At 38.2% G+C, this 25,150-nt stretch overlaps 1 protein-coding gene across 3 annotated transcripts in view; it reads left to right on the top strand.

Annotated features, from left to right (window-relative positions):
- fbxw7 (F-box and WD repeat domain containing 7) overlaps positions 1–25,150 on the top strand; it is a 72,303-nt gene that overhangs the window by 41,152 nt on the left and 6,001 nt on the right. For 2 of the 3 annotated variants that reach the window (XM_081361286.1, XM_081361288.1), the window contains exons 2-9: positions 4,747–4,814; positions 7,489–7,627; positions 10,924–11,058; positions 12,139–12,262; positions 12,406–12,542; positions 13,538–13,651; positions 22,565–22,746; positions 24,066–24,291. In XM_081361286.1, coding sequence (XP_081217412.1) covers positions 4,747–4,814; positions 7,489–7,627; positions 10,924–11,058; positions 12,139–12,262; positions 12,406–12,542; positions 13,538–13,651; positions 22,565–22,746; positions 24,066–24,291 — 1,125 coding nt within the window. Of the gene's footprint in view, positions 1–848; positions 1,092–4,746; positions 4,815–7,488; positions 7,628–10,923; positions 11,059–12,138; positions 12,263–12,405; positions 12,543–13,537; positions 13,652–22,564; positions 22,747–24,065; positions 24,292–25,150 lie in introns of those variants that run through there. The other variant, XM_081361287.1, reaches the window with a different exon arrangement.

Below are 25,150 nucleotides of genomic sequence, written 5' to 3'. Positions count from 1 at the left end.
AAGCTGAGAATTAGAATGACAACTGTTCCCACGTAATAAAATAATTTCAACTTCAATTGATATTTCATGCATGTTAATTTCAGAAGCAGCATTATAATATGGGATGATATATAGCAGAATAAGCCACTCTCTTCATTTTTAGGTGGTTTGATCACATGGCTTTTCCCCCCCACCCCCCGTTTATCTTGGGTTTTCGATCATAAGATTTGATGTAATTAGTCAAGTCACCTTTATTTATATAGCGCTTTATACAAGACAAATTGTTTCAAAGCAGCTTTACAGAGATAACAGGAAAATTATGCATTTCATCGGTTGTTCAGCTGAAGTCAGTTCAGTGTTGATTTCAGTTCTGTTGTAAAGATCAATTATTAAATTAGTTAATTTCATCTATAAAGCAGTTCTGCAAAAAAAAAAAACATCATCATCCAGCTCAGTTCTCATACAGCAGCGTCAGTACAGTCGGATCAATAATGTTGAATAGTAAGAAAATATGAAATATGTATTTATTAATGTTTAATTAAATAAAATATATGGTAGCCTTGTGTTTATATAGACTTGTAATATAATAAAATAGAAATATAATGTAATATGACTTAAAAAGAAAAAAACTCCTTATAGGCTTCCTTAATTAATAAAGAGTGATATAAAGTCTAGGTTTTTGTGCTAGATGACAAGTTCTTTGAAGAGGGCAGTCTCTCTCTCTCTCTCTCTCTCTCTCTCTCTCTCTCTCTCTCTCTCTCTCTCTCTCTCTCTCTCTCTCTCTCTCTCTCTCTCTCTCTCTCTCTCTCTCTATCTCTCTCCCCATATCTCTCCTCCCCTCCCGTCTCTCTCCTTCTGCTCGCTCAGTCAGTCCGCTCAGAGGACGGTCAAAGAGACAGACGGGCGGGTCGTTGGATTCTTCCTTTCGGCTTCCTATGCATCCGTCCGTGGATGAGTATGTCCCTGTCGGATCTATCCGGGATTAATAGAGCCCTTATCGCGCAGATATATTTCCATAAATTCTTCATCGTCTCTCAGTGAATCACAGCCGGATTATCGTCACCTCCATCACCATGGGTTTCTACGGCACTTTAAAGATGATCTTCTATAAAGTGAGTAAACGCCTAGTGTTGGATGCACTGCGGCTTTTATATCGATACAGCCATCCGCCTTCTCTCAGCGGGCTCGCTGTAATACCCCATCAACGCTGACGCGACGCGACTGGAACGCTCCCACTATAAATCAAAGAAGCGGTTTACAGGATGTAGGATTCGTACAGCTCTTTGTAATATTCAAATACGACGCGCGCGCGTACAATGTACACAGCTTCGTTGATTGTAATTTCTGCGTTCGGGTTTGTCGCGTCGCGCTCTGACCGCGTACACTGCGAGACCCGTGCGCGTCTTTAAGGGTGCGTCGGTGAAATATGCGACTGTTCTTACGGCCACTGCGGAAAAATCTCCAGCTGACATAGAGAATCACCTTCCGCGATATGCATTCACTCGAATATACTTTCAGTCTCCTTTAGGAAGCTCATATGTAGAAATGGATGTGATGCACTTGATTATGTGGTGGGTTTGGAGAACATAGGCTCCATCACTATTTCTTCACTATCTGCCCATCCTAACACATACAATACTGCACCTGCGCTTCCTTCATCATACATATCTAAACATTCCCTATACTAGATCTTAAGAAGCACTGCATCATTCTTAGCATTATTTGTAGGTCTGATTTATTGGATCTTAAATGAGTTAACTGCTTTTTGATGTATAATTGACTCTAGTTCTAATCTTCCTGCACCACTCAGAGTAAACCTGTTGGTAATATTATTGTGTGCTTTGCAGAATGTAGCCTGATATGCTGCAGAAACCCCATTTGGACTCCTTTACTGTTATTGTAGCCATGTTCATATGTAACGTACAGTCGCGTATATGATGTTGTGATGTGTGAATGCTTTTGTAAGGGAGTCATGTCAGCTTCTGCGCTGCCTGTTGAAGGGTGTGTATCCTCCACTGGCTGGCGGCATCAGACCACCCTACAGTGTGATTGGGTCACTGTGTCATTGCTTTTGACGGAGGAAACCGAGCCACATCTGGCGCACAGCGCACACTTTATGATTTTGAATTTGAGTTAAATTAATGTTTTAAATCCTAGAGCTTATCAGAAGCTTGCAGTCGCTGCAGTTTTCAGTGTGTCCTTTGATCAGAACCACATCGAGTGAACTGCAGTGACGTTGACGGATGCTCCCGGCAATCTTGTTACTCTAATTGTTTGGTTATAAAAACGAAACTCATTAAGGATGTTTGATGGTCTCAGATGGACAAAATTTGAAAATAGATCATGCAAATGTATCCCTATAATGATAACGTTCATGATGCTAAGTTTCTGACGTTCTCATAGTTTGTTTCATCAGTTTTTAGGATTGTTAGGGTTACATTTATGAAGTGAAGCACACTTTTATAGTCTAAAATGCGAGAATTTTAACTATATGCGCAGTCGTGACCAATCCAAGTAGTTCTCAAAATAAAGAGCTAGGTTATTCATTCATAAATCACATGATTTATTCACTAAAACAGGTTATTTGGTTTCCACGAACACAAGCATTCCTGTTAACCACAGACCAAGCCATTTTTGCTCTGTGGTGTCAGACACGGAGAATGATTACACAGTGACTCATCTAAAATCAGATGGCTCTCACTGTGAACCTTAGAGAAAAGCGACAGTCTAATCCACTCAGTGAAATGAATGTATAACGAAGCAAATGAATGCTTTCACTTTGTTCACATTATTTTGCGTTAAGTGCTTTTTTACCAAGTAGGCTTGACAGGTTTAGTTATTAGTAGTGATTATCAAATGTGGCATTCCCTGCGTGTTTTGTGTTACACATTCTCGTGTAGTAACCTGAGAGTGTCTTAACACTTTCGAACACACACCGGCTCTTAAGCAGTTACAGACGTGCACTTTCAAACATCTTCAGTGTCATGCCATCTTATCTTCATTCCTGCAAATTGGCTCATACACCCTGCCTGTCCTATCTGTTTGACTGCCTTTGTGGTGAGATCACTGACTGAGGAATCAGCTGTGAGTGGGTCTAAACTGATGCTTGCCATACTGTCCCCTAAAAACAAAATATAGTTCGGACTCTGTTCTGAAAATAAAAAAAACATACTTTAATTGTCAATTTTTTTTTAGTTTATAGAAATAGAATTGTCCCCCACAAGGCATGTGTCCTGGTACCAGGCCTGGATTTTGGTCTTTCTGTGGTCGTCTCAATACCATGAAATGTCATGAATGTTTTAAGCAGAGAAATGTTTCGGCTGACACTCCTGACAGCTTTTCATCAGTAATTATTTTAATGTGATTGCAATATATGATATTTTGTTTATATTAACTAGAAATTAATTGGTGGAATCAATGGTTTTAAATCCTACAGGTGAATTTAGGCATCTAATCATGTAATACCGAATGAAAATGTAATATTATTTTTAATATTTGCAGAAGATTGCATTTATCATTATTGTTACAAACAGTAGTAGTAATAATAGTCTCTGATGCTTACCAAAGCTGCATTAATTAGATCAAAATTAAATACAGTTGTGAAATATTACATATATTAACAATGATCGATTTTGAAAATAGTGCTCTTAATATCTTTGGAAACACATTTTTTTCAAAATTTGGAAGTTCAAAAGAAAACCTTTCATTTGAATCAGAATTTACTGTCACTTTAGGTCAATTGAATGCATCCTTGCTGAATAATGTAATAAATAAATGTTTTGTCACTGTGGAGTTTATAGAATGTGACTTTTTCCCTTAGTCATTAGCAAATTGTTGTGAATGCGTACACACTGAATGAATGTTGATTTAGTCATTTCAGACCTGTTATTTACCAGTGGCGTGGTACAAATCAACATTGTAAATGTACTGTATGTGCTTGTTTCAGTAGTGCAAATCTTTACTCATCACTCTTAATTTCTGCTCACATCCTTAATGACTCTTAAATGTTTGGCGCAGCACAATGATTCATAATTTGGAGTCTATCACTGAGCTCCTCCTGAAAGTGAACTGCACAGATTCACTGGCAGCTCTGTGCCCTCCTAAAATAGTTTTATTCAAATGTGCTTTAGGACCTCATTGTGTTGAGGACACTGAACCCTTGTTTTTCCAGAGTAGATGCTCCGTAGCCAGGCACCAACTATGCAGCAAAACCAGGGCCATTTCAGCCTGTGCGGGGGGTGGGTGACATAGAAAGAGACAGTGAGGCATAGGGTTAGTCTTTTCTTTCCTTTTAAGCCCATATAAATGTAGGCTGTTGTGAAAGCACAGCCTGTAACACCAACCCAGATGTGTGTTTTTGTGTGTGTGTGGCCCCCTTTCCAACTCCTCTGAGGGGTTTGCACGTTTATACCCTACACCTCTTTGAAGACTCGCATGACAAGCGTTAGCATCAGCTGTCAGACTTTATCTTTTCTGTGCCATGTCACTATAAAGTGGACATGACCTTCCTTCCTCTGGCCTACATTTGGTAGTGAGGGGAACCATAGCACAATACCCAACACAATCTAGAACAAAACCCAGACTCGCTCAGTAACCTCTTAACATAGGAAGGAACACGGGTGGATCAGTAGCATGTGGTGTTAAACAGGTTGAGGAATTCGCCCTCTCATTACTGTCAAGTTGCTTTGTTGGTTGTTTATGCTCTCATTATTTTGTTGCCTTCTACAAACCCAAACTAACCAGCTCCCCTCCTTCTCTTTGTTGCAGATGAAGAGGAAGTTGGACCATGGCCCTGAGGTTCGACCTTTCCCTTCAGGAAAAAAGCCCTGTCCAAGGTAAACTCTCACCACCTTACCTGAATTTTGCTAAATGTTTTAGCCGTTGTTGCATTAAACTACCAAATAGTACAGTAACGGGTAGACATAATTGATTATATATATATATATATATATATATATATATATATATATATATATATATATATAATGCTGGATGGAAACACAAAAAAATTAGGTGAAAAAAAAGACACACACACACACACACACATACATATTAAATGGATTGCAAGTAACAAAGGCATTTACTTATACAAAAGATTTCCATTTCAAACAAATGCTGTTCTTTTGAACTTTCTACACTCAAAAAAAATTTACGCCTTTTTTCAATATTTTGTATTTCAATTAATTGTAAAATTCCATCAAATTGAATTAAATAATCCTTAAATATTCATATTATGAATTAAGAATTTTAAATGTGTAAATAAAATAAGAAAGAAAAAAGCTTAATAAAACATTTTATATAATTCTTAAACTTACATTTAAACATATTTTTAAAAAAAGAAAAAGAAATTAGTTTAAGAATATGAACTACATAAACTAAATGGTCCACTCCCTTGTTGCATTAAGAATTATACAAAATGTTTTATGCTCTAGTTTTTTTTTTTTTTTTTACTATTTACAATTTAATTCATATGAATATGTATGGATTATTCAATTCAATTTGATGACATTTTACTATTAATTGAAATGTGTAAATCTTGAAAAAAAGCTTACATGTTTTTTTTTTTTTTTGAAAATCCTGGGGAAAAAAATATAACTGTTTCGACAAAAACAAGTACACACAGCCTTTTATCAGCTTTGATAATCAATAATGTTACTTCAGCACCAAATCAGCACATTAGTATGAATTATGAAAGATCATCTGACACTAAAGACTAGAGTAATGGCTGCTGATAATTTAGCTTTGCCTTCACAGAAATAAATATATTTTTTAAAAAATAGATTAAGTAGTAACATTTAGAAGTATTTTTGTTCACTGTGTTTTGGATCAAATAAATGCAGCCTCGGAGAGCATAAGTGACTTCTTTCAAAACATTAAGAGATCTTACAATCCCTAAACTTTTGAATGGTACTGTAGTATATATTTTAATGATTGAAAATCCCCAATTAGCCAGGTTTTTATCCACATGTATACAGGAATTTTGGGATACCACATATAAAATGCTGGATGGAAACACTAAAAAATGAGGTGGAAAAAAAGACACATTTAACGAATAAATTCCTTGATGTGCATTCAAAATTTTATGTGACTTTGCTCATGCAATGAATAATTTTCTCAGATGTTTGGCTACAGTTACTTCCTACTGTCTGACAAGGAATGTGCCCACTAACGAACATCATGTTTGTGTTATGTCCACACACTTTAAACCACAAGTTTTTAATAAAAAAGGGCCACAGTGTCTTCCTTTAGTTTTGCATAAATTTAACTGGAATTAATCATTTAGTTCTTTTGAACACTTTATTTGTAAATTCTTTGTGTGCAGTTCCTTTTTTCACCTAAATTAAATTCACAATTAGGATGGAAACAGTTATTTAAACTTCTTTTTTTGTATCTATCTAATCATCTAGCTACCTTTGCAAGAGCTAATATACATGTGCAAATCTAGCTCTTTTTTGGTGTTGCTAATGGTTCAGCAATGAACGCAGTCACTCAAATCCCTTAATCATGGAATCACCATCTGAGAGGTTCCATATTCAGCAAACCAAAACTCAGCATTAAGCTCTGACGAGTATTCATGCCTTATTGTCAAGACGCAGGTGTTCTTCTGGTTTATACTAGAATAGTACATGGCCAACCAGTCAGCAGTTGCGCGCTGGGTAATTGAAGCATCTTGGCATCTCGCTCTCCAATCCCATTAAATATGAATCCATAATAAAAACAGACCTCAATACGTGCTTGCCTGCACTCTTCCTGCTCTCCTGCTCATCCGTTCGTTTCTTCCACCGGAGAAGGTCTTCGTAGATAAGCAGAAAGCAAGGAAGGAGTGCTGAATTGTCTTTCTTGTTTTAGTGTAGGGCCCCAGAGACATAGAATTGCAGTAAGGACTGCTGACATGGGACAACTCTCTGTGTCCTTTTCTCACCACAAGTGGAAAAAGGAATGTGCTTCAGTTCTTACTAGTTTGCATACATTAAGCTTTTGAGCAGCGTTTTAAATGGGCTCTCTAATACTGAAATGAAACAGGAAAGGGTTTCCAGGAATGAAACAAAGATGAAGATAAACATTTGAATGAATTGGTGTTGGGCAGGTGGCTGATTGAATTCTGAGGCTGAGGTAAATGGTCACGTTGTCTAATGTTGGACCACAACAGTGGCTCTAGTGGACTGTAGTGGTCATCTGGCACAGATTCAGTCCACACACCACTTTGGTTTTGGCTGTAATTCTCACACTATTGTTCTGAAATAAAGCCTCAGATTTTCATAGTAGCTTCATCCACAGTACATTCAGTGAGCTATTTTGTTTTGAAATCTTCTATAAACTACAGTCTTGCCCACTCTATCATTGATAAGGACCATAAAGATGTCTCCTGTCAGAGTGAATTGTTATAAATTCCTCAACCGAATGTCCTTTACAAATGTTATCATTTAGTGTGATTTTTGAATTGTATCTTTTTCCCGCTCTTGAAGTCTAATTAGCTTCCCTCTCTTTTTATCCTTCCTCACTGAATAGTCCCACAGGACTGCCGTACCCAGCCACCCCCACCACGTTTGGGGGCTTGCGAGCGGTCAACGGGCAGGGTCAGCAGAGACGGCGTATCACATCCATCCAGCCCCCCACGGGCCTGCAGGAGTGGCTCCGCACCTTTCAGGTGAGTTCAGCCAAACAATTTGAGTCTGTTTCTCACAAGACCTGCCAGAGAGAGTTAACCAGGTGTCACTATGCTATCAGTGCGAAGTAAAACCGTAATCATGGTAAAATCACTGTAGCACACTTATCTAGGCATATCGTTTTTTTAAATAAACATGGCACCATAGTTTAATACAAATTAGCCATTATTATAATAAAATATTTATTAATAATAACAAACACAATTCTTCTGCCAATAATTTTATGGTTGTTGGTTAACATTCTATAGATTTCAACAAGCATTAATAAAGAATTTAAATCACAGATATGACCATATTGGCTCAGAATTTAGAGATTGTTTGTTTATGAGCATCATGTTAGTGTCATGCACGTTAAACATTGTTCCCGTGAATTATTCATTTGTTCCGAGGGAATGAGTTAAAGGGGCATTCCACCCATAAGAACATTGTTTTTTATTGAAAGTGGGTCATATATGTGGTCGAAATGTAAAATAAATTTTGAATTTGGTGCCTTCGTGACCTAGGATAGACAAAAAACAACTTCAGGACGCATTTGTATGAAAGACAACAACTCCCACAATGCACCACATTGCACAGCTCCGCAAGCCACTCCCACTAATCCAGAACAGCGCATATCTGCCTATAAGAGAAATCACTCTTCCGTCTACAAGGCTAGCTACCACCAGAGCTTGAAATTCATTTCACACAAAATGTCTAGTTAGTTGGCGAACTCATTAGTGCATTACTCCTCGTTTGTATTTCTTTCGAAAAGGTGAATTATTGCATGGTACCGGGATGTTCAGTCAGAACATATGCGGTGCGAAACTAGGATAGTTCACAACACAAACGTCCGTGTCCTCGTCTGATTCAGAGATTTCATCCAAGAGAAATTGTCATCATTGAAATTCTTTGCCGCAGACGGACTCTATCTCTGTGTTCGTAGTTGCATCTTACAGTCTATGAGTTGCATAGTGAGATCACCGGCGCTACCAGTCCGTCCTAACTCGAGCCAGTCCGGGCTCCTCGTCCGCGGCAGGCAGGTCTTCTGCCTCGGCTGCTCTTCGCTATAATGTGGCTTGTAAAGGTAGCCACAAACACCTGATTCAAGCATCAGACTTCTGAAATCATCATCTTCTATATCACATTGAGTACTCTCCTCCGCTATTGTCATAACTGTACATCTGTCTCCACAGCGTCTGTTAGCTTAGCTTCAAACAAGATGGAGGATATTGCTTTCAGTTTCAGAGAGTAAAGTCCCACCCACTGATCTGTAATAGGTCTGTAGCGTGAGCGCGCCCCACCCTGGGAAAGATGAGGAACGAGTGTCTGTAGTCTCAACAGAAATCCCCCCCTCTTACACTTCCTCCGACAATGACGCAAAATGACGATTTTTGGCGTCATTGTGGGAGGAAGTGTAAGAGGTAAATAACGGATTTCTCCCGTATCAGGGGAAAATAAGAGAGTGTTGCACGGCCATTCAATAGTATGACTGGGTTTCTAACAATGCAAAGCTTAGTGCAAATGGGTGGAGTGTCCCTTTAAGTCATGGGAGTGAATCGTCAATTTGTGGCTGATATCTTGCTGCTTTTTTTTTTCTGCATGTCAACTAAGTTAGTACAGCGTGGCCATGATTTAACTAAAATGAGGGATTTGTTTTAAACTTAAAACGTGTCCATGAATACATTTGTGGGACTCTGTACCTTGACAACGTGCTAACAGACTTTTTTTTTTTGCAGTCTGGTTTTATGTTAATTACTAAGTGCTGGTACTAAGATCTGACAGAATCTAAATTAGCTATTTAAGGACATGCGGCCGTTACAAGTTTGCAACTGTTTCCATCGTTGTCATATCCGTCTTACTAGAACAACAATTCGAGCCTCAACAGAAAGCAGAGTCTCCACCTCAGTCTGTGTTTGCTCTGCCTTACAGATAATTACAGGCTTCATCAGTCCTCAGGCTTTACGAAGCTGCTCTGGCATGAAATAGCAGATACCTGTGTTGACTGAAAGGATGAAGAAGCTTTCGTCTAATGCTCAAAGTTTTGCCCAAGATGTGTTCTTGCTTCTTCTGAATTAATTTTGAGTCAAGCTAGATTTCCGTTTACTCAAAAAAGCCTTTAATAAAAGTGCAGTTGGGAATGTGCACATAATTCTTCATGACGTCAAAGGCGAGTCTTTAAATGGTGTCTCAGGAGAGAATCAATAGTTTTGCATAACGTCCTCTCAATTGCGGCCTATGCGGTTACACAGTGGGTTCAGAAATGGTTTCGCTTGTTTGCTCAGTCAGTGCTTGAATGAGTTACTTGTTTCTGCCCTGAGTTATTGTAAGGCTTATATCTGGAGGTGCAAATGACACTCCGTATCCCTATGAGTCAGCGTTTTCAGTATCGCTTGCGTGATTCACATTAAATGTGTCATTTCTGCATTCTACGGTGGAAGCCTGTGGTGATATATCTTAGTAGCAGTTCAGGGTTGAAGCCGGGCATTAGAAGTGCAACTTTTGGAGCTCTGACAGTCATGGGAAACCTTGCTGGAATTTTAAATGTTTTATCTTGGAAATGTCAACCTTGGTCATAAGTAATAACACATGTTGTTGAAAGTCATGGAAATTCATTGATAAAGTTTTGGGAAGCCTGTATTTCAAGATTAATCTAATTAGGCTAGTTGGCTTCAATTAAAGAACCAACACAAATAAGCATTTGAATCAGATTTTTGCTCAACTGTTTAATGGCATCTCATTAGTTTGAGCTGCTAAATATGTTAGTTATGCTTGCATAAACGCATATAGACGTAAACCAGCTTGTGACAACAATGCTGAGTTCCCCCAGCTGAAGCGTTTCAGCAGTGAATTATAGTCCTCCATAGTCGTCTTCTGTGCATCCCTCTTCCATCATAAACATCCCTGAGCAATCCTCCTCCCTCATTTGATGCGCCTCAGAGCGGAATGACTTTGGCACAATCTCTCTGGTGCAGCACGTCCTCACTGAGAGCGAATTAAGTTCCGAACACCATGAGATCAGCGAAACATTTTATTCCTCTGGATCAAGTTGACCGCAGCTTAATATGGAGAGAACGAACCCTGGGAAGTTTCCAACAGCCCCAAGACATGAAGTCTGTTCCATTTGACTCACAAGAACCTTCATGGTTCCGTTCATACCAGAAGTTGCCATTTCAGGGAATGGTTCGCTGCAGTATAGCCAGTTAAAAAGCATTGCCAGTTCTAATTGAAAGCTCTAAATGTAAACGTGCACACATTCTTTATAAACTCTTGGTCACATGTGCTGACGTGTGTGTTACAGAGCTGGAGTGGCCCAGAGAAGCTGCTTGCGCTGGATGAGTTGATCGACAGCTGTGAGCCCACGCAGGTGAAACACATGATGCAGGTGATCGAACCGCAGTTTCAAAGAGACTTCATCTCACTGCTGCCCAGAGAGGTAAATATGACCTGTAACACTGATGTCCATTCATGTTAATTTAACGCACTCTTCCACTTTATGGCTTTGATATTTGACAGGGTGGTTTTAAAGCAAAGTAGTAGGTGCTGGAGATTAGTTTGACAGCCATGTCCTCTCTTACACCTCTTCAAAAAAAAGATCACAATTCTCTCAGCCTCTGTTCAAGAATATAGAGAGGAAACTACCTTGGCACCCCCTCCCCTTCCCTTTCTCTGCTCTTCTTCTCTCTGTAATGGCAGTCATCTTTTCCTTTCATCCTCTCTCCTTCCTGTTGCTGTTTCAGCTTGCCTTTCTTGTTCTCCATCACCTGTCATCTTTCCCGACTCTCCTCCCCATCAAGGTTGTTTTTCTTTTGTGTCAGTGCAGTAATATGCAGGGTGTGTCTGTCTGCCTGATTGAAGCAGATTGTGGAAAAAGCTCCTTTAGGCTAGTACTGTGCAACCGTTGTGATTGATTGCATAAGGAATGGTGGAACTGTTTGGACATGCTCTGTCTTCACTGAGGTCTGCGCAAAATGGCAGCACTCTTGACAATGGGAGAACAGAGAAAAAAAGAAAAGAATTGTACATTGATAATCCACTTCTGTGATCAAGTGAATACCTTAGTCATTTAATAGGGTTAAAATGGCTAAAAGCCCAAATTACGAAAAAATATTTTTACTTCTCAAAGAACCAAATTTCCCCACCCCCAGCCCCCATTCTTGTTATGTTTTATATTAATGATATTATCAATAATGACAGTATGTCACCATATTTGAACTCATAAATGAGTTATGTCATTTGATATCATTTAAGAACATAATTAAAGAGAATGTTTATTGAAAATAAGTTTCAACAAATGTTTAGCCAATGTTCTGTTTATTAAGCTTTTACAAACAATAGTTTTACCTCAAATCCTATGCGTTTCCTATTTCATTGGTTCCTGAAAAACATGCGATGTAACATTTTTAGAGAAATAAAATAAAAGGGGTTTTAAGCCCCTTGGTGACACTATCCCAATAGTGTTTTGATCCCTGTCGTAGCCTTCTCCTGATGTCTCACTCTTTCTGTCTTGTTGTAGTTGGCCTTACACGTATTGTCATTTCTGGAGCCAAAGGATCTGCTTCAGGCGGCTCAGACGTGTCGTTACTGGCGCATTCTAGCAGAAGACAACCTGCTCTGGAGGGAAAAATGCAAAGAAGAAGGTGATTTCACTGCTCTCCACAAACTCTGTGGAGAGAGTCAAAAAACCACACATTTATTAAATAGTTGCCTGATTGATGCCGTTATAATAGTAGAATCATGCATTGAATTGGTGTCACCAACATGGAAAATGACACTTTTGCAGGTATTGACGAGCCCTTGCACATAAAGAGAAGGAAGGTTATCAAGCCAGGGTTCACACACAGTCCCTGGAAGAGTGCCTACATCAGACAACACAGAATAGACACCAACTGGAGGAGAGGGGACCTCAAATCACCTAAGGTAGTGTGTGTGTGTTTGTGTGTGTGTGTGTGTATTCACTTTTATTTACACTCCTACTTCACGGGTACATTCCTGATAGTGTCCTGCGAAGTGGACTTCACTGTACATACACCCGTTTTAAATGAAATTTCAAGTGTTTATCCCATGTCTAAAAAGGCACTGTACATGGCACAGGGAACAAGTGTACATTTGTACTTACACATTACAGGAAATATGAAATAATTAAATATAGAAAATAATGTTATTTTAACTATATACACAAACACTACCGTTCAATAGTTTGGCATGAGTACGTTTTTCTAATGTATACTTTTATTCTGCAAGGATGCAATAAATGTATCAAAGGTGACAGTACAGACATGGATAATGTTACAAAAGTTTTCTATTGTAAGTAATTGCTGATCCATATGAACTTTCTGAGAGACTTCTTTCAGAAACATAAAAAAAATCGTACTGCCGAAGGATGGATGGTTTTGCTTTTTCCCACATTCATTTTTCTAGTTCCTCATTACTATAAGGCATAATATTAAATCACTTTAATCACTTTGGCACTTCAATCAAAATTGGCACTTTTTACTGCTTTAAATTTCATTTAGAATTCCTTTTGAGAGACACCCATCCGCCTGTCCCCTGGGGCTCAATCCTGGAACAGATATGTGTGGAAAAGTGTTAGAAAACACCTGCACTAGCCTGTAAAGAGCTACTTAAAAATCCTCTTTAAGGCACAGTGGGTGCAAAAAAAAAAAGAAAATAAAGATTTTTAGGATGTACACACGCTTCAGCTGCAGCAGAAGCATTTATTTACCTGACTCGTTTGTTAACATGGTGACCATGAACCTGACGGTTTCGTTCATCCATGTCAAGTTGAAAGCTGCTTTGCCATTTGCCACATCAGCAGGTTCACATCATTCTCACACATCACTGAAATACTGGCGTTTCTGTTCATTTTGTAATTAATCCTCTCTTTCTCTCCTGTGCCTTCTCTCTATCTCCAGGTGTTGAAAGGCCATGACGACCATGTCATCACCTGTCTCCAGTTCTGTGGAAATCGCATAGTGAGCGGCTCAGATGACAACACACTCAAAGTGTGGTCTGCTGTTACTGGAAAGGTGAGCTTTTATTTATTTATGTATTTATTTAGCTTTAAAGGTAAATGCATAATCCAATGGGAAATGCATTGTTCAGGAGTGATAAATACTGTATATATACATATTTAAGTACATGAATTATAAATTTAAATGATTTCTTCTTCTTTTTTGTTTAAATTAAAGAAACAGAATATAGTGTATTCTGTTGAATATCTGCTGTAAGAGTATTACTCACAGCATATGATTCTGATTAAAATGAGGCACATTTGTGCTTCATGACTCTTACTTAAAGCCACAGTCACACTAAAGTTTGATCATGTGAAATTTCTACGGAAACTGCAACGGTTGTAAAATAACTTTTTTTTTTTTAATAATTCAACATAGCACATCCAAAATGTATAAATATGCCATCTACTCAACTTTACTGCAACAGTGCAATCTGGCAGATTAAAAAGAAAAAAATGCAGCTAAAGGGTCTCAGAGTCACATATTAATCTTCTATTAGTCACTTCGTCACGTGATATGAATTTGCAGGATTATCATTTAAAATTATTGGCTCTAGTTCCACTATCAAAATCAATGATGATCATTTAATTTAATTTAATTTAATTTAATTTAATTTAATTTAATTTAATTTAATACATTGATCACTGATTGAGAAAGTTTGGCTGCTTTGCTTGCATTTGCAAAATGCTTTCAGATATTTGAAGTGTACATGAATGTGCAGCTGACCCCTCTCTGTCCTCCTCTCATTCTCTTCATCTTCTCACTCTCTCTCTCATGGGAGGTGTGTTTTCATTGAGCATCCTTGTACAACTGCACTCACTACCATCTCAATTCATCCAGAAAACCTGCACATGAGCATCTTCATCACTTATTCACGTGAGAATGTGAGAACAGTCATGTTCTATTGAACACTGAGATGATCACTAGCTGCAAACACCCTCCCTCCCTCCCTCTCTCTCCCTCTCTCTCCTCCTTTTTTTGCCATTCCCTTCCTCCTGCACTTTAAGGATTCATTGTGCTGGCTGATGCTGTGACATGTTCCTTGTGCTGCAAGTTTATGGCAGTTGTAAAATAACGTGTGCGTGTGTACGGTTCACTCATCATGCAGCGCTGCCCTTTCCATCCTGACCTCCATTTTCATCCAGAGTCTAATGAAATCTCTCCTTTCAATGTTCACTATCATAACAGACACTGACAAGGGGCGTTGTCATTCTCGTTTGTTAGATTTTTCTTCCATGTGACTCTCACTAGTCCGCTTTTCACAGAAGAGGATCTCAAATCATTCCCAAGGTTATCAGCCTTTGAGCTTCTGTAATCAAATCTAGTGTGCATTGATTGGCTCTCGTCTTATCACAGCGGAGACGTGATTGGTGCAGCAGCAACATGCTGTCTGATGAGAGACATCATCGTAGCAGATGGCAGATGCGCCATGATTAGGGTCATCGCCGCATATATGGCAGGCTGCCTTTTTGTTCCCATCATGCAGTTCTGTTTGCGGAGCTGTCGAAAAGCAGCACCAGCTTGAAAATGCTTGTAAAGCTTGGATCAACTTCTGTTACTCAGAAATATACCCAATTTTTTCCCAAAAAGGCTAAAACAGGCATTACCATCAGAGAGCGAGCATAGGTTGTAAATGTATGTGTATATAAATGTATTCATGGTTCTAAAAACATTTGTATTTGTACGTCTTCAGCTGGCCCATAATGGAAAACAGTTGATATGTCAATAATTGTTTGTGTTGCCCACGTTTTATTAAATGGCTAAATAAGTTAATTAAATGGTTTAAATATTTTCTATTTAAATTGTTCTAATATATTAATTTCAGATATCAGCCGATAACCAGTATATTATGCATCCCTAATATAAAGGAGATTATAGCTGTGTGAATAGTGTCTCAAGTCTGATGCAATGCTTTAGAGAGTCCCGTGGAACTCGCTGGGGCCAATTAAACAGGAAATGCTGTGTCCCTTGAAGCTCCTGTCAGAGGAAGTGGAACAGTAAAGCGGGAGACAATGGGGTTTAGTGCGACTACTCTTTCATACTCTCTATTCACTTTTGCAGTTCACTCAACTGTAAACTATTAACTGTCTTTTTGAGGACATTAATAAAGTCCAATATATATCCTTCTTGTGTTTTTAAAAATTAGCATTTTCTGCACTTTTGCGGTCTGCATTTCTGTTGTCGTGACCACAGCCACAACCACAAAACTCTGAATCTGTGGATGCCCCCTCCCATCCCATCCCCTCCCCTCGGTTCCACTGCTCTGTTCATCTCTTTCTGGTTCTCTTACAGTCTCTCTGTCTTCTTGACCTTGGGTCTGTTTACTTTTTCCTCTCGCTACACTTCAGTTCACCATTTAAGTGCTGTAAACCCCTGGAGTTCATGCAAGCAACTCACTGGCAGATCCTCACCCTCTGAGACTAAAACCTTCTCGGGTTGGGATCGATAGCAGATCTAGACAAATAGGCTCCTTTGGGTCCTGGGTCCCGGATTTCTACATCACCAACCCCTATGTACACACATACTCAGACAAACACTATGTATTTTGTTTTCCTCCAGTTTGACCTCTATTTTGTCTAAAGAATGAAAGCGTGTGCTTTTTCTTTGTATGGTATTTGGATGTGTCATTGTCCAAATTTCTCTCCGTTCTTTGTTTGCTTTGCTCTGATATTGTCTGAGGATAAAGCCGGCCAAAGAATGTCATAGCAAGAGAATAGTTGGAATTCCTTTGCACACAAGTGCTCTTTTCTCAGTAAACACCCTTCACTCATTTCACTCATTATAGTGGAGCCCATTTTGTGTTTATAGATTAAAACAGAAAATTGCCATTCACTTGTTTTTCACAGGCTCCAAAGGGGCCATTTTGCTGCAGTCCATCTGTTGGAACCAGCAGGTTTCTTTCTGTTTAGGTAAAAAGGTGCCCTTCACTGCTGATCTGAGACCAGATTAACAGCTTTTCCCATTACAGATAATGTTTATTGAGAGTTGGCAAGCACCACTATGGGCTGGTTACCGCTTTCTGTTGAAGTGATTCATGAAAAACTTGGACGGGAAAGAACATGAAATACCGGTTTGCTAAAAGTAGTTTTTCAATCAAGGATATTATTTATGCGCACAAACAGTTTGACACATGCAGTCTTGGCTAAGGTTATGATTAATTTAGAGATGCACCATATAAGCAAAAAATGATTCAAAACCTTTTATTTGCATATCTTTTTAAATAATATTTTTATATTATGACCCATTTGGGCTTTTTAGTAGTCAAATACTGGTTAATACTGGTTGACTTTGTCTCCTTTTAGGAACACACTCATGAACACTGTTGTGGAATGTGTAAAAAATTTCTATCATGATTATGATGTTTGTTGTTTAATTTGACCCACATATTTCATTGTTAAAGGCAACCTCATAGACCTGTTTTTTTTTTTTTATTATTATTGAAAAGGGTAGTTTACATTTACATTTATGCATTTGGCCGATGCATAAAAAAAAAAAAAATCTTATACTGCATTGAAGGCATATATTTTTAGAAGTTTATGCATGTTCAGTTAATTGCAAATCATACCCATGATCTTGGTGTTATCTGCACCATGCTCTACTGCTTAAGCTTCAGGTAAGCTCTTTTGCACACTTTTTCTCTTAAAAAATTTGTAAAAAACTGCAATATTCAGAGTTTATGAAAAAAAATTAAAGTTTGGTTTTCCATAGTGTGGTTTTTGGTGAATTTTTTTGAATCCGAATATAATGATAGTGCCATGATTTGTAACCTAATACAATAATCTGCCCATAAGAGTCATGTTTTGACGAACCTTGTTTGTGAAAACAATTCACTGGTTCTCTTGCCATTATTTAGTGGCTACATATCTTTTAATTTCCGCTGAATCAGGAAAGCTGCATAGGAAAGACTGGCAACTACGACAAATACTGGTATATTATTAGATTTATACCCGACCCCTAGTATCATTAGCCCAACATGGAAATAAGTAAATGTCTGAGCGACGCCTGATACGAATGGAAGATAAAGATCTGATAGGCGTGCCATGGATTACAGACCATCTTCACCCGCACTTGCATGATAATGCTATTACTGGCCCCCTTCCATAGTAAATGAATGGGCCTCATGCTGTGTGTAATAGGAAAGTGATTTTGAGGGAAGATTAGGCTCGAACGCAGCATCCTGCTCATTTGAATGTGTGCCACGCTTGAGGATGTGTACAGCACGATAAGCGTCTGATGAGGGATGAAATGTGACAGAAACATAAGCAAGCAGATGAGCTGCTTTGGATTAGGATCAAGATAAGAACAGGGGCTTCTATGGACTTTGGTTTTAATGTTGTCTCCATGGCATGACCAACAAAACAAACTACTTTGCTCAGATTACCTGAATAGATGAGGCGTTTTATCGATTGAACCACTTCACAGATTATATGTAGCACTTTCTCTCCATCTCACTGGGAGCTGTCGGACTCGTCCACAGTCTCCGGAGTTGAGAAGGATTTATCCCAAAACTTCAGAGACAATCACCAGAACTCTGAAGCAATGGTAGTTTCCTCTATGCCAGCTGCACGGACATGTCTGACATCTAGCAGCTTTAAAATGCCTGTGGAATATTCCTCATATAGTGACACTTGGCCAACATCTCTCTCTTTCTGTCACATCACAACCAGCCCAGGGCTAAAATGTATTTAATCTGGCTTTTCTGAGATGTCGACAGGATTTAACCACAACTCTTTTCACCTGTTCAGGGATGAGTGGCGTAGAAAGTTGGTGACCACAAAAGGTTATGTGGATGCTTTGAAAAATGGCTAAAAAAATACTAAAGGGCTTTTCACACTGTGCTTAAAGCAGCATTTCTCAATTGTAATTGTGAAGGAGAAACCCCGGCCTGGCTAGCCTCGATTGTGAAAAGTGTGATTTTTTTTTTTTTTTTTTTTTTTTTTTTTTTTTTTCTCAGGCCTAGAAGAATCTGAAATTAATAAAATCATAGAGAAATCATGGAAAATTCTGTAGTCGTCTATAGAAATGTTCCTTATGCTCTATTATAAAATATTTTTTTGGTTAAAAAAATGATCTTGTAAGTGTCTCTGTGTATGTATATGTATGTATATATACATACATATATATATATATACATACATACATATATATATATATATATATATATATATATAGTGTTATATTAAATATTTTATATATTTATTTATGCTAAAAATCTATGCACTTCATAAGTTTTTCATTTAGATGTGACTTTAGTTATGTTTCAAAAGTGTGATTTTCTGTCCTGAAAAAGTAAATAAAAGTCTAAAAGATCTTGGATAAGTCATGGAAATTTCTGTGGTCAATAGATATGTTCTTGTTATGCTCTATTATTAAATATACATATGTCTTGGGGAAATTATTTAAATTGATATATCTGAAAATGTGGGAACCTATAATGGAAAGTTACAGCAAAATATTTGGAAACAAATAAGTTGTCATAAGCATCGTCAGTGCTTACCTCATTAAAATGTCATGAGCTTTTTGTACTATTTAGTTTCAGCACCTGAGGGGAAAAAAATTTTGAACAGCGACGACAAACGCGTTAACTGGAATAAACCAGCAGCTGTATTATGTTTGTATTATATTTCAGAAGATTTAAGACGGCAAAACAAATTTGACAATTTCCATAGACGAATTAGCTATTAAAGCATCTACTTGCATGCTGTCGCCTCATGAATAAGCAAATAAAGAACGTGAACCCGGTTTTTACAAATGTACAGTGTGATATTTCCTTAATTACTAACCCAGGGTACATTATGAACTGTGTGAAACCCTGGGTTTAGATTGCATAAACAGTCTCAAGGGCTTTCGGGTTTTAATTTGGCAATGTGTTCAAAGCTGCTCTCTGCTGCTGGAGGTCACCTTTCGTGGAGATGTGTTTACGGTAGCGCAGGAGATCTGGGTGTGACATGACGTACTGTAGAGAGGAGTGAGAAGGTCACAGGGAGTGTGTGAGCATATGTATCTGTGTCTCTCACTGTGAAAACAGCCCTCCACCCTCCATCCTCCTGTTTACTTCTTGCTTTCATCACATCTTTCACTCAATCCTAAAGCCTTTGGCTCCATTTCACGCTCTCTCCCCTCGTTTTCGCTGCTTTATTCGGCTTTTAATTTCCTGCGACTCTCCTCCCCCTCCCTCGCTCCAGCCATGACTCAGACTGCACCTTTGGCTGACCACCAACTTCTTAACATGCAGACTGCAGCACTCCTGCCCAAACCATCCACCCACTCCTGCATCAGAGAAACAAACACACCCAGCCGGAGATTACCTTCATATGCTGATCTTGCAAATCGTATATTAGAAGACGTCTAAACCTGTTCTGGAATAAGCTTAAACCTCTGCTTGTTTGAGGCCCGATGGGCTTAACACCCCAACTAAAGATTTTTAGATGGATAATTAACTCCATACCATTCATATGTACTGAGGTTGAAATCGTCTAACCCAGTGTTATTTTTGCATTGTGTGTATGTTATTGTAGTATTTACTAGTGTTGAATAAGCTTTTATTTGTAAGTTTTCGTTTTCATTTAAGTTTTTAGTAATTTTGTTTTTGTAATTTGTAATGTTTTTTTTTTCTCTTTTCTATTTAGGTAATTCTATTTAGTTTAATTCTAAAAATCTATTTAGATTTAAGTAATTTTAGTTCTTCAATGCATTTTATTTCAGTTGCTAATTTTGGGTTTGTTTTTCATCTATTTATATTTTATTATGTTTCAGCTTTGTCAATCAATGAATGGCCTGTGAAAAATGTAAAATAACGTGACGAATTTTGAGTGCAGATCATAGCTGTATTCATGAAGTAATTAGAAAAAATATACGCACCAAAAACAGGATACAAGGTATGAAATGAGCGAGCACGGTGTAAATGACTCGGTGGAACTATATTTTCAATTAATGAAAACGCTTCTTTATAGTTGTAGTTTGTCTCTGATGACCTTTTGAATAGGCAGTCTTTCCCAGAAAGCTTAGAACTAATGTAATGTGGTAGTGACAGCATTGTTTTGTATGCAAAGACTCTGTTTACCCTTCTATTTATGCAAACAGCCATCAGCCATTTATTGGCCCTAGAAGAGGTTTTGTGCTTAAGAGAACCATACCATGGTTATGGCACACTATCATTTCCTCTGTTTACCTTGTATACCCTCCTTTAACTCCTTTACAAAGCCCAGGCTCAATAGCTGAACAGTGTTTAACAGACAGATGTTCTTCAAACTGCAGTTCCCACAAACCATTGTAGTCTGTGGTTTGGTGATGAAAAGCTTTAATAATAGTGCTCTTCCAGATGGGAGAGGACTTTTTTAGTATGAAAATAGGAGGGTTAGCAATGAAAACAGCTGCTCTAAACAGTCTGCTCACCATCTGAAACACGGAATTTGTGTGCCAATCCTGGCCATTCAGGAATACGGTGGGTTTTGAACACGAGAACGAGGATGTTGAAATGGGACCCACTTCAGTCCGACGAGCGCAATGTGGAAGGAGACTAAACAAAATAAACACTGGCACTTTACCACCCTAGCCACCATTTGCACGGTATCTTCTTCCCTAAGATTAGATGTGGACTGTAAAATGAGTGGAATTTGGAAGGGGTTTCTCAAATGGATTTAAACCTCGATCCTTGGCTTCAAACGTTTCCCATCAGCCACTCAAACGGAATGCTAATCTCCATGCCTCGTGGGTGCCACAGACTTGCTCTTTTATGGTTTCTCAACGGGCAGATAAACAGACACCTAAGCCTTTTGGTTTCAAAGTTCCTTTTCCAGAGACAGCCTGAGCAGGCTGTAATCGTCTAAGAACACGGCTCCATGCTCACCGGCATTATTTAAACCACCCCAACATTCCATGGGAAAGATCCATCGCCTTAGTAACACGTACTCATTATGGAACACAACGCCTCATGCATAATGCAGTAAGAAGTACATTAATATTCATGATTTAACCTCCCTCCCTTTTTCTCTCTGGCATGTTATGGACACTACAAATGTGAGTGGAGTAGCTTTTGATCATAAGATAAGAAATTGGCTTTGGGCACATTTTAACACAGGATTGTTTAGAGACGACATCCAGTCGTTCATCCAGTTCCCTATGAAAAGCCATTCTGCTTTTAACTCCTTTGTTTTATCCCATTTGTCATTTTTGCAGGTACAGTAATGGTTTGAAATGATTCATGTTAATTGGTTTGATTTCCTCAGTAGTTGCTCTTTTGTTCCATCAATTGCCACACATGGCGATAGAACAAAGAAAGACACGTTAAAACGCTCAAGTCCTCGGTGGCGTGGAGGTTGGTCACCGCTTCTAAAGATTAATGATGCATTGCGGTTGATCATGAATCGAGATGGAGACAGAAATAGGAGCAGCTGCATTATGAATTAAAGGCCTTGAGACCTCCTCTTTCACATCTCCTGGGTTTATCACCCCTGCTTTTATCGGCCATGGTTCAGAGGTTACGCCTTTGACACTTGCGAAGCTTTCCACTCGCCTCATAACACAACGAAATGACCACAGGCACCTTTGCTTTCATGTTTGCCTCTGAAATTAAATTGAATTTGGTTTAATTAGATTTAGAGGAAATGGGCAATAGCCTTATGGATTATTCTATGGGATTTCTCTCATCATGCCGATCGATATCTAATATATGATATGAAATAAGGAGTTTCTTTTTCCAGCAACACTGCTTCCTGCTTCAAATGGACCATAGAGTTATTTGATATATGTTGATAAGCATAAGTAATGTCTTGGGTAAAGGTCAAAGTGATGGATCTGAGTGCTTTAAATTAGTGGGTAATTAATTTGCTACCTTTTTTTGTTGGCCATCCTTTGAGTTGCAGTTTAAACGCATGCCATTGTAATTCAATTAATTTACACTTGTATTTCTTCTCTCTGTGTCGCCAGTGTTTGCGGACGTTAGTCGGCCACACCGGAGGGGTCTGGTCCTCTCAGATGCGAGACAACATCATCATCAGTGGCTCCACAGACCGAACGCTGAAGGTCTGGAATGCAGAGACAGGAGAATGTATCCACACGCTGTATGGTCATACCTCAACAGTGCGCTGTATGCACTTGCATGAGAAAAGGTAACATCTACCACCTCCCAAAAGGCACTTTACATCCAGATGCATATAGATTGCTCCACTGAGGTTATACAAGCTTTACTCACATTATTACAGTAAAGGCAGTAATATTGTGAAATATTTTGACACTTAAAAAAAGTAATTTTCCATTTGAATATATTTTAAAATGTAATTAATTCCTATGATGGCAAAGTTGAATTTACAGCAGCCATTACTCCAGTATTCAGTGTCACATGATCCTTCAGAAATCATTCTAATATGCTGATTTAGTGCTCAAAAAAACATTTCATATCAATGATTAGTCAATAGTTTTTCCACTTTGGTTCGTGGCCTTTTTGTGTTTACCTCCAGATTTACATGAATTAAATACTTTATTAGATATATTAAAATGACCCCCGTTGTTTATAAGGAAAGCAAAAAAAGTGAACGAGCACAATACATTTTTCACTCACAGTATCAGTGTTTTTTTAATGAATTTTTAAATTAAGCATATGTTAAAACTGTTCAAATTAGATTAAAATTAAAAACATATACATTTTAATATTCAAATATTAATAACTGAAATATTAATGGTATTGTGGAATTTCTGGTTAAATGAAATTGAGAAGGAGAAACTGATGTAGAGTATCAGCTTTGGATAAACAACTACCATGCCTGAGTTAAAAAAAATTTTTTCCAAATGTTATATATATATTGTAAAATACATTATATAGCCTAATACTTCTTTAAAGATAATTCCATTCAATAGCAGCACACAGTGCTGGTTAAACTGCACATTTCCCATCTGATTTCAGCTCATTAACTGTGCGGAGTGCTCATATACAGAGTGGAGCTTTGCTTCTTTATGCTCTGTTGTGAACTACACAATTGCTCGCCTGACAATATTCTCTGTTTTGGGCCAATTGGTGTGCATATTTTTCCTTTGTGTCAAGCTTGATTGCTTATTTTGTTCAGTGACCTCAGGCTTCATTCAGCAACAACAATAGTAGTTTCTGTTTGTTACTCTTTGCTTCACCAGAACCCATTTTAATGTTCATTTTGTTTAAGAAAAATATATCAAACTCGTTTCCTAGGGGTCTGGTTTTATAAACAAAGTATGTTTTCCCTTTGATTTATGTAATGCTATAAGCAAATACAACCCTTGAAGGTACAAGCAATTGACTGTCATAGACTGCTGAATTAATGCCTGATTAAATTCTACCATCATAAGTTGAAAAATAAATAATTCCAACATTATTATGTGAAACTTTTAATGCGAGCAAACACTTCTTTTTTTTTTTTTAAGATGTTGAAAAGTAAACCAGTTTGTTTTTCTCTCTCAGGGTGGTGAGCGGTTCTCGGGACGCCACACTGCGGGTTTGGGACATAGAGACGGGTCAGTGTTTGCACGTGCTCATGGGTCACGTGGCAGCTGTTCGCTGCGTGCAGTATGACGGCCGTAGGGTTGTCAGCGGTGCCTATGACTTCATGGTGAAAGTGTGGGATCCTGAAACCGAGACCTGCCTACACACACTCCAGGGTCACACCAACAGAGTCTACTCCCTACAGGTAAACATAGACATTTACCTACACCTGACACACGTGACCTGACTAATGCTCGGCCACTTCACCTGCCTCTCAGAGGTCAGATAGTCCTTTAAAGCAAGAAAAAGAATCAAGCCATCTCCTCGAAGAAACATTACATGTCTTTGCGGGTCATTGCTAGGTTAATTTTTGAGCAGTAAGGCTCAATCATCACTCAGTGCTCTAAAGAAGCATGGGTTAAAGAGATATTTGGCCTGAATAAGAAGCACTATCATTCTGTCTATTCTCTTAAAAAGCTTTCATGACCTACTGCTAACTGTGCAGGAAGTTTATCTTAACCACACACCTTCAGTGACTCAGGATTATCTAATCATGAGTGCTATTAGGTGCAACCACAATAGGATCTGAAAAAAGCATAATTATATTTAATTTTGGTTCATAGATTACAGGGTCAAACTGTGTAAGGAAATCAGTTTTCTTTTGTTTTTTTTTTGTTTGTTTTTTTAATGGCTACACTGCATAACATCATAAAATTGTTAAACTATTGTAAACCAACGTTCCTGCAAAGATTTTTATTTATTTTTGTATCTTGGACAGTCTTTTTTGTCTTTGACACAGCAACTGTGGGACAAAACATTTGGGCTGTAGTCCATACTAATCTGCATTTGTCCTCATTTGTTCATATATCCATCATTTTAAGAGCTTTGCAGTAATTGCATAAGTTAATCAAACATAGTGCCATTTAATGCAATAACAATGGAATGGAAAATATCTGGAATTCAGCTTGTGCTGCATCTCATTGTGAAATGAATCAAATCCCTTCCCTGCTCAATACAGCTTTTATTGAATTCTTGGGTTTTATTCTAGACACAAAATAAGCCAA

Source organism: Scardinius erythrophthalmus (assembly GCF_964197995.2).
Source record: "Scardinius erythrophthalmus genome assembly, chromosome: 3".
NCBI classification, from domain to species: Eukaryota; Metazoa; Chordata; class Actinopteri; order Cypriniformes; family Leuciscidae; genus Scardinius; species Scardinius erythrophthalmus.
The sequence above is the reverse complement of the archived record's forward strand: the minus strand, read 5'-3'. Positions and strand labels throughout refer to the sequence as shown.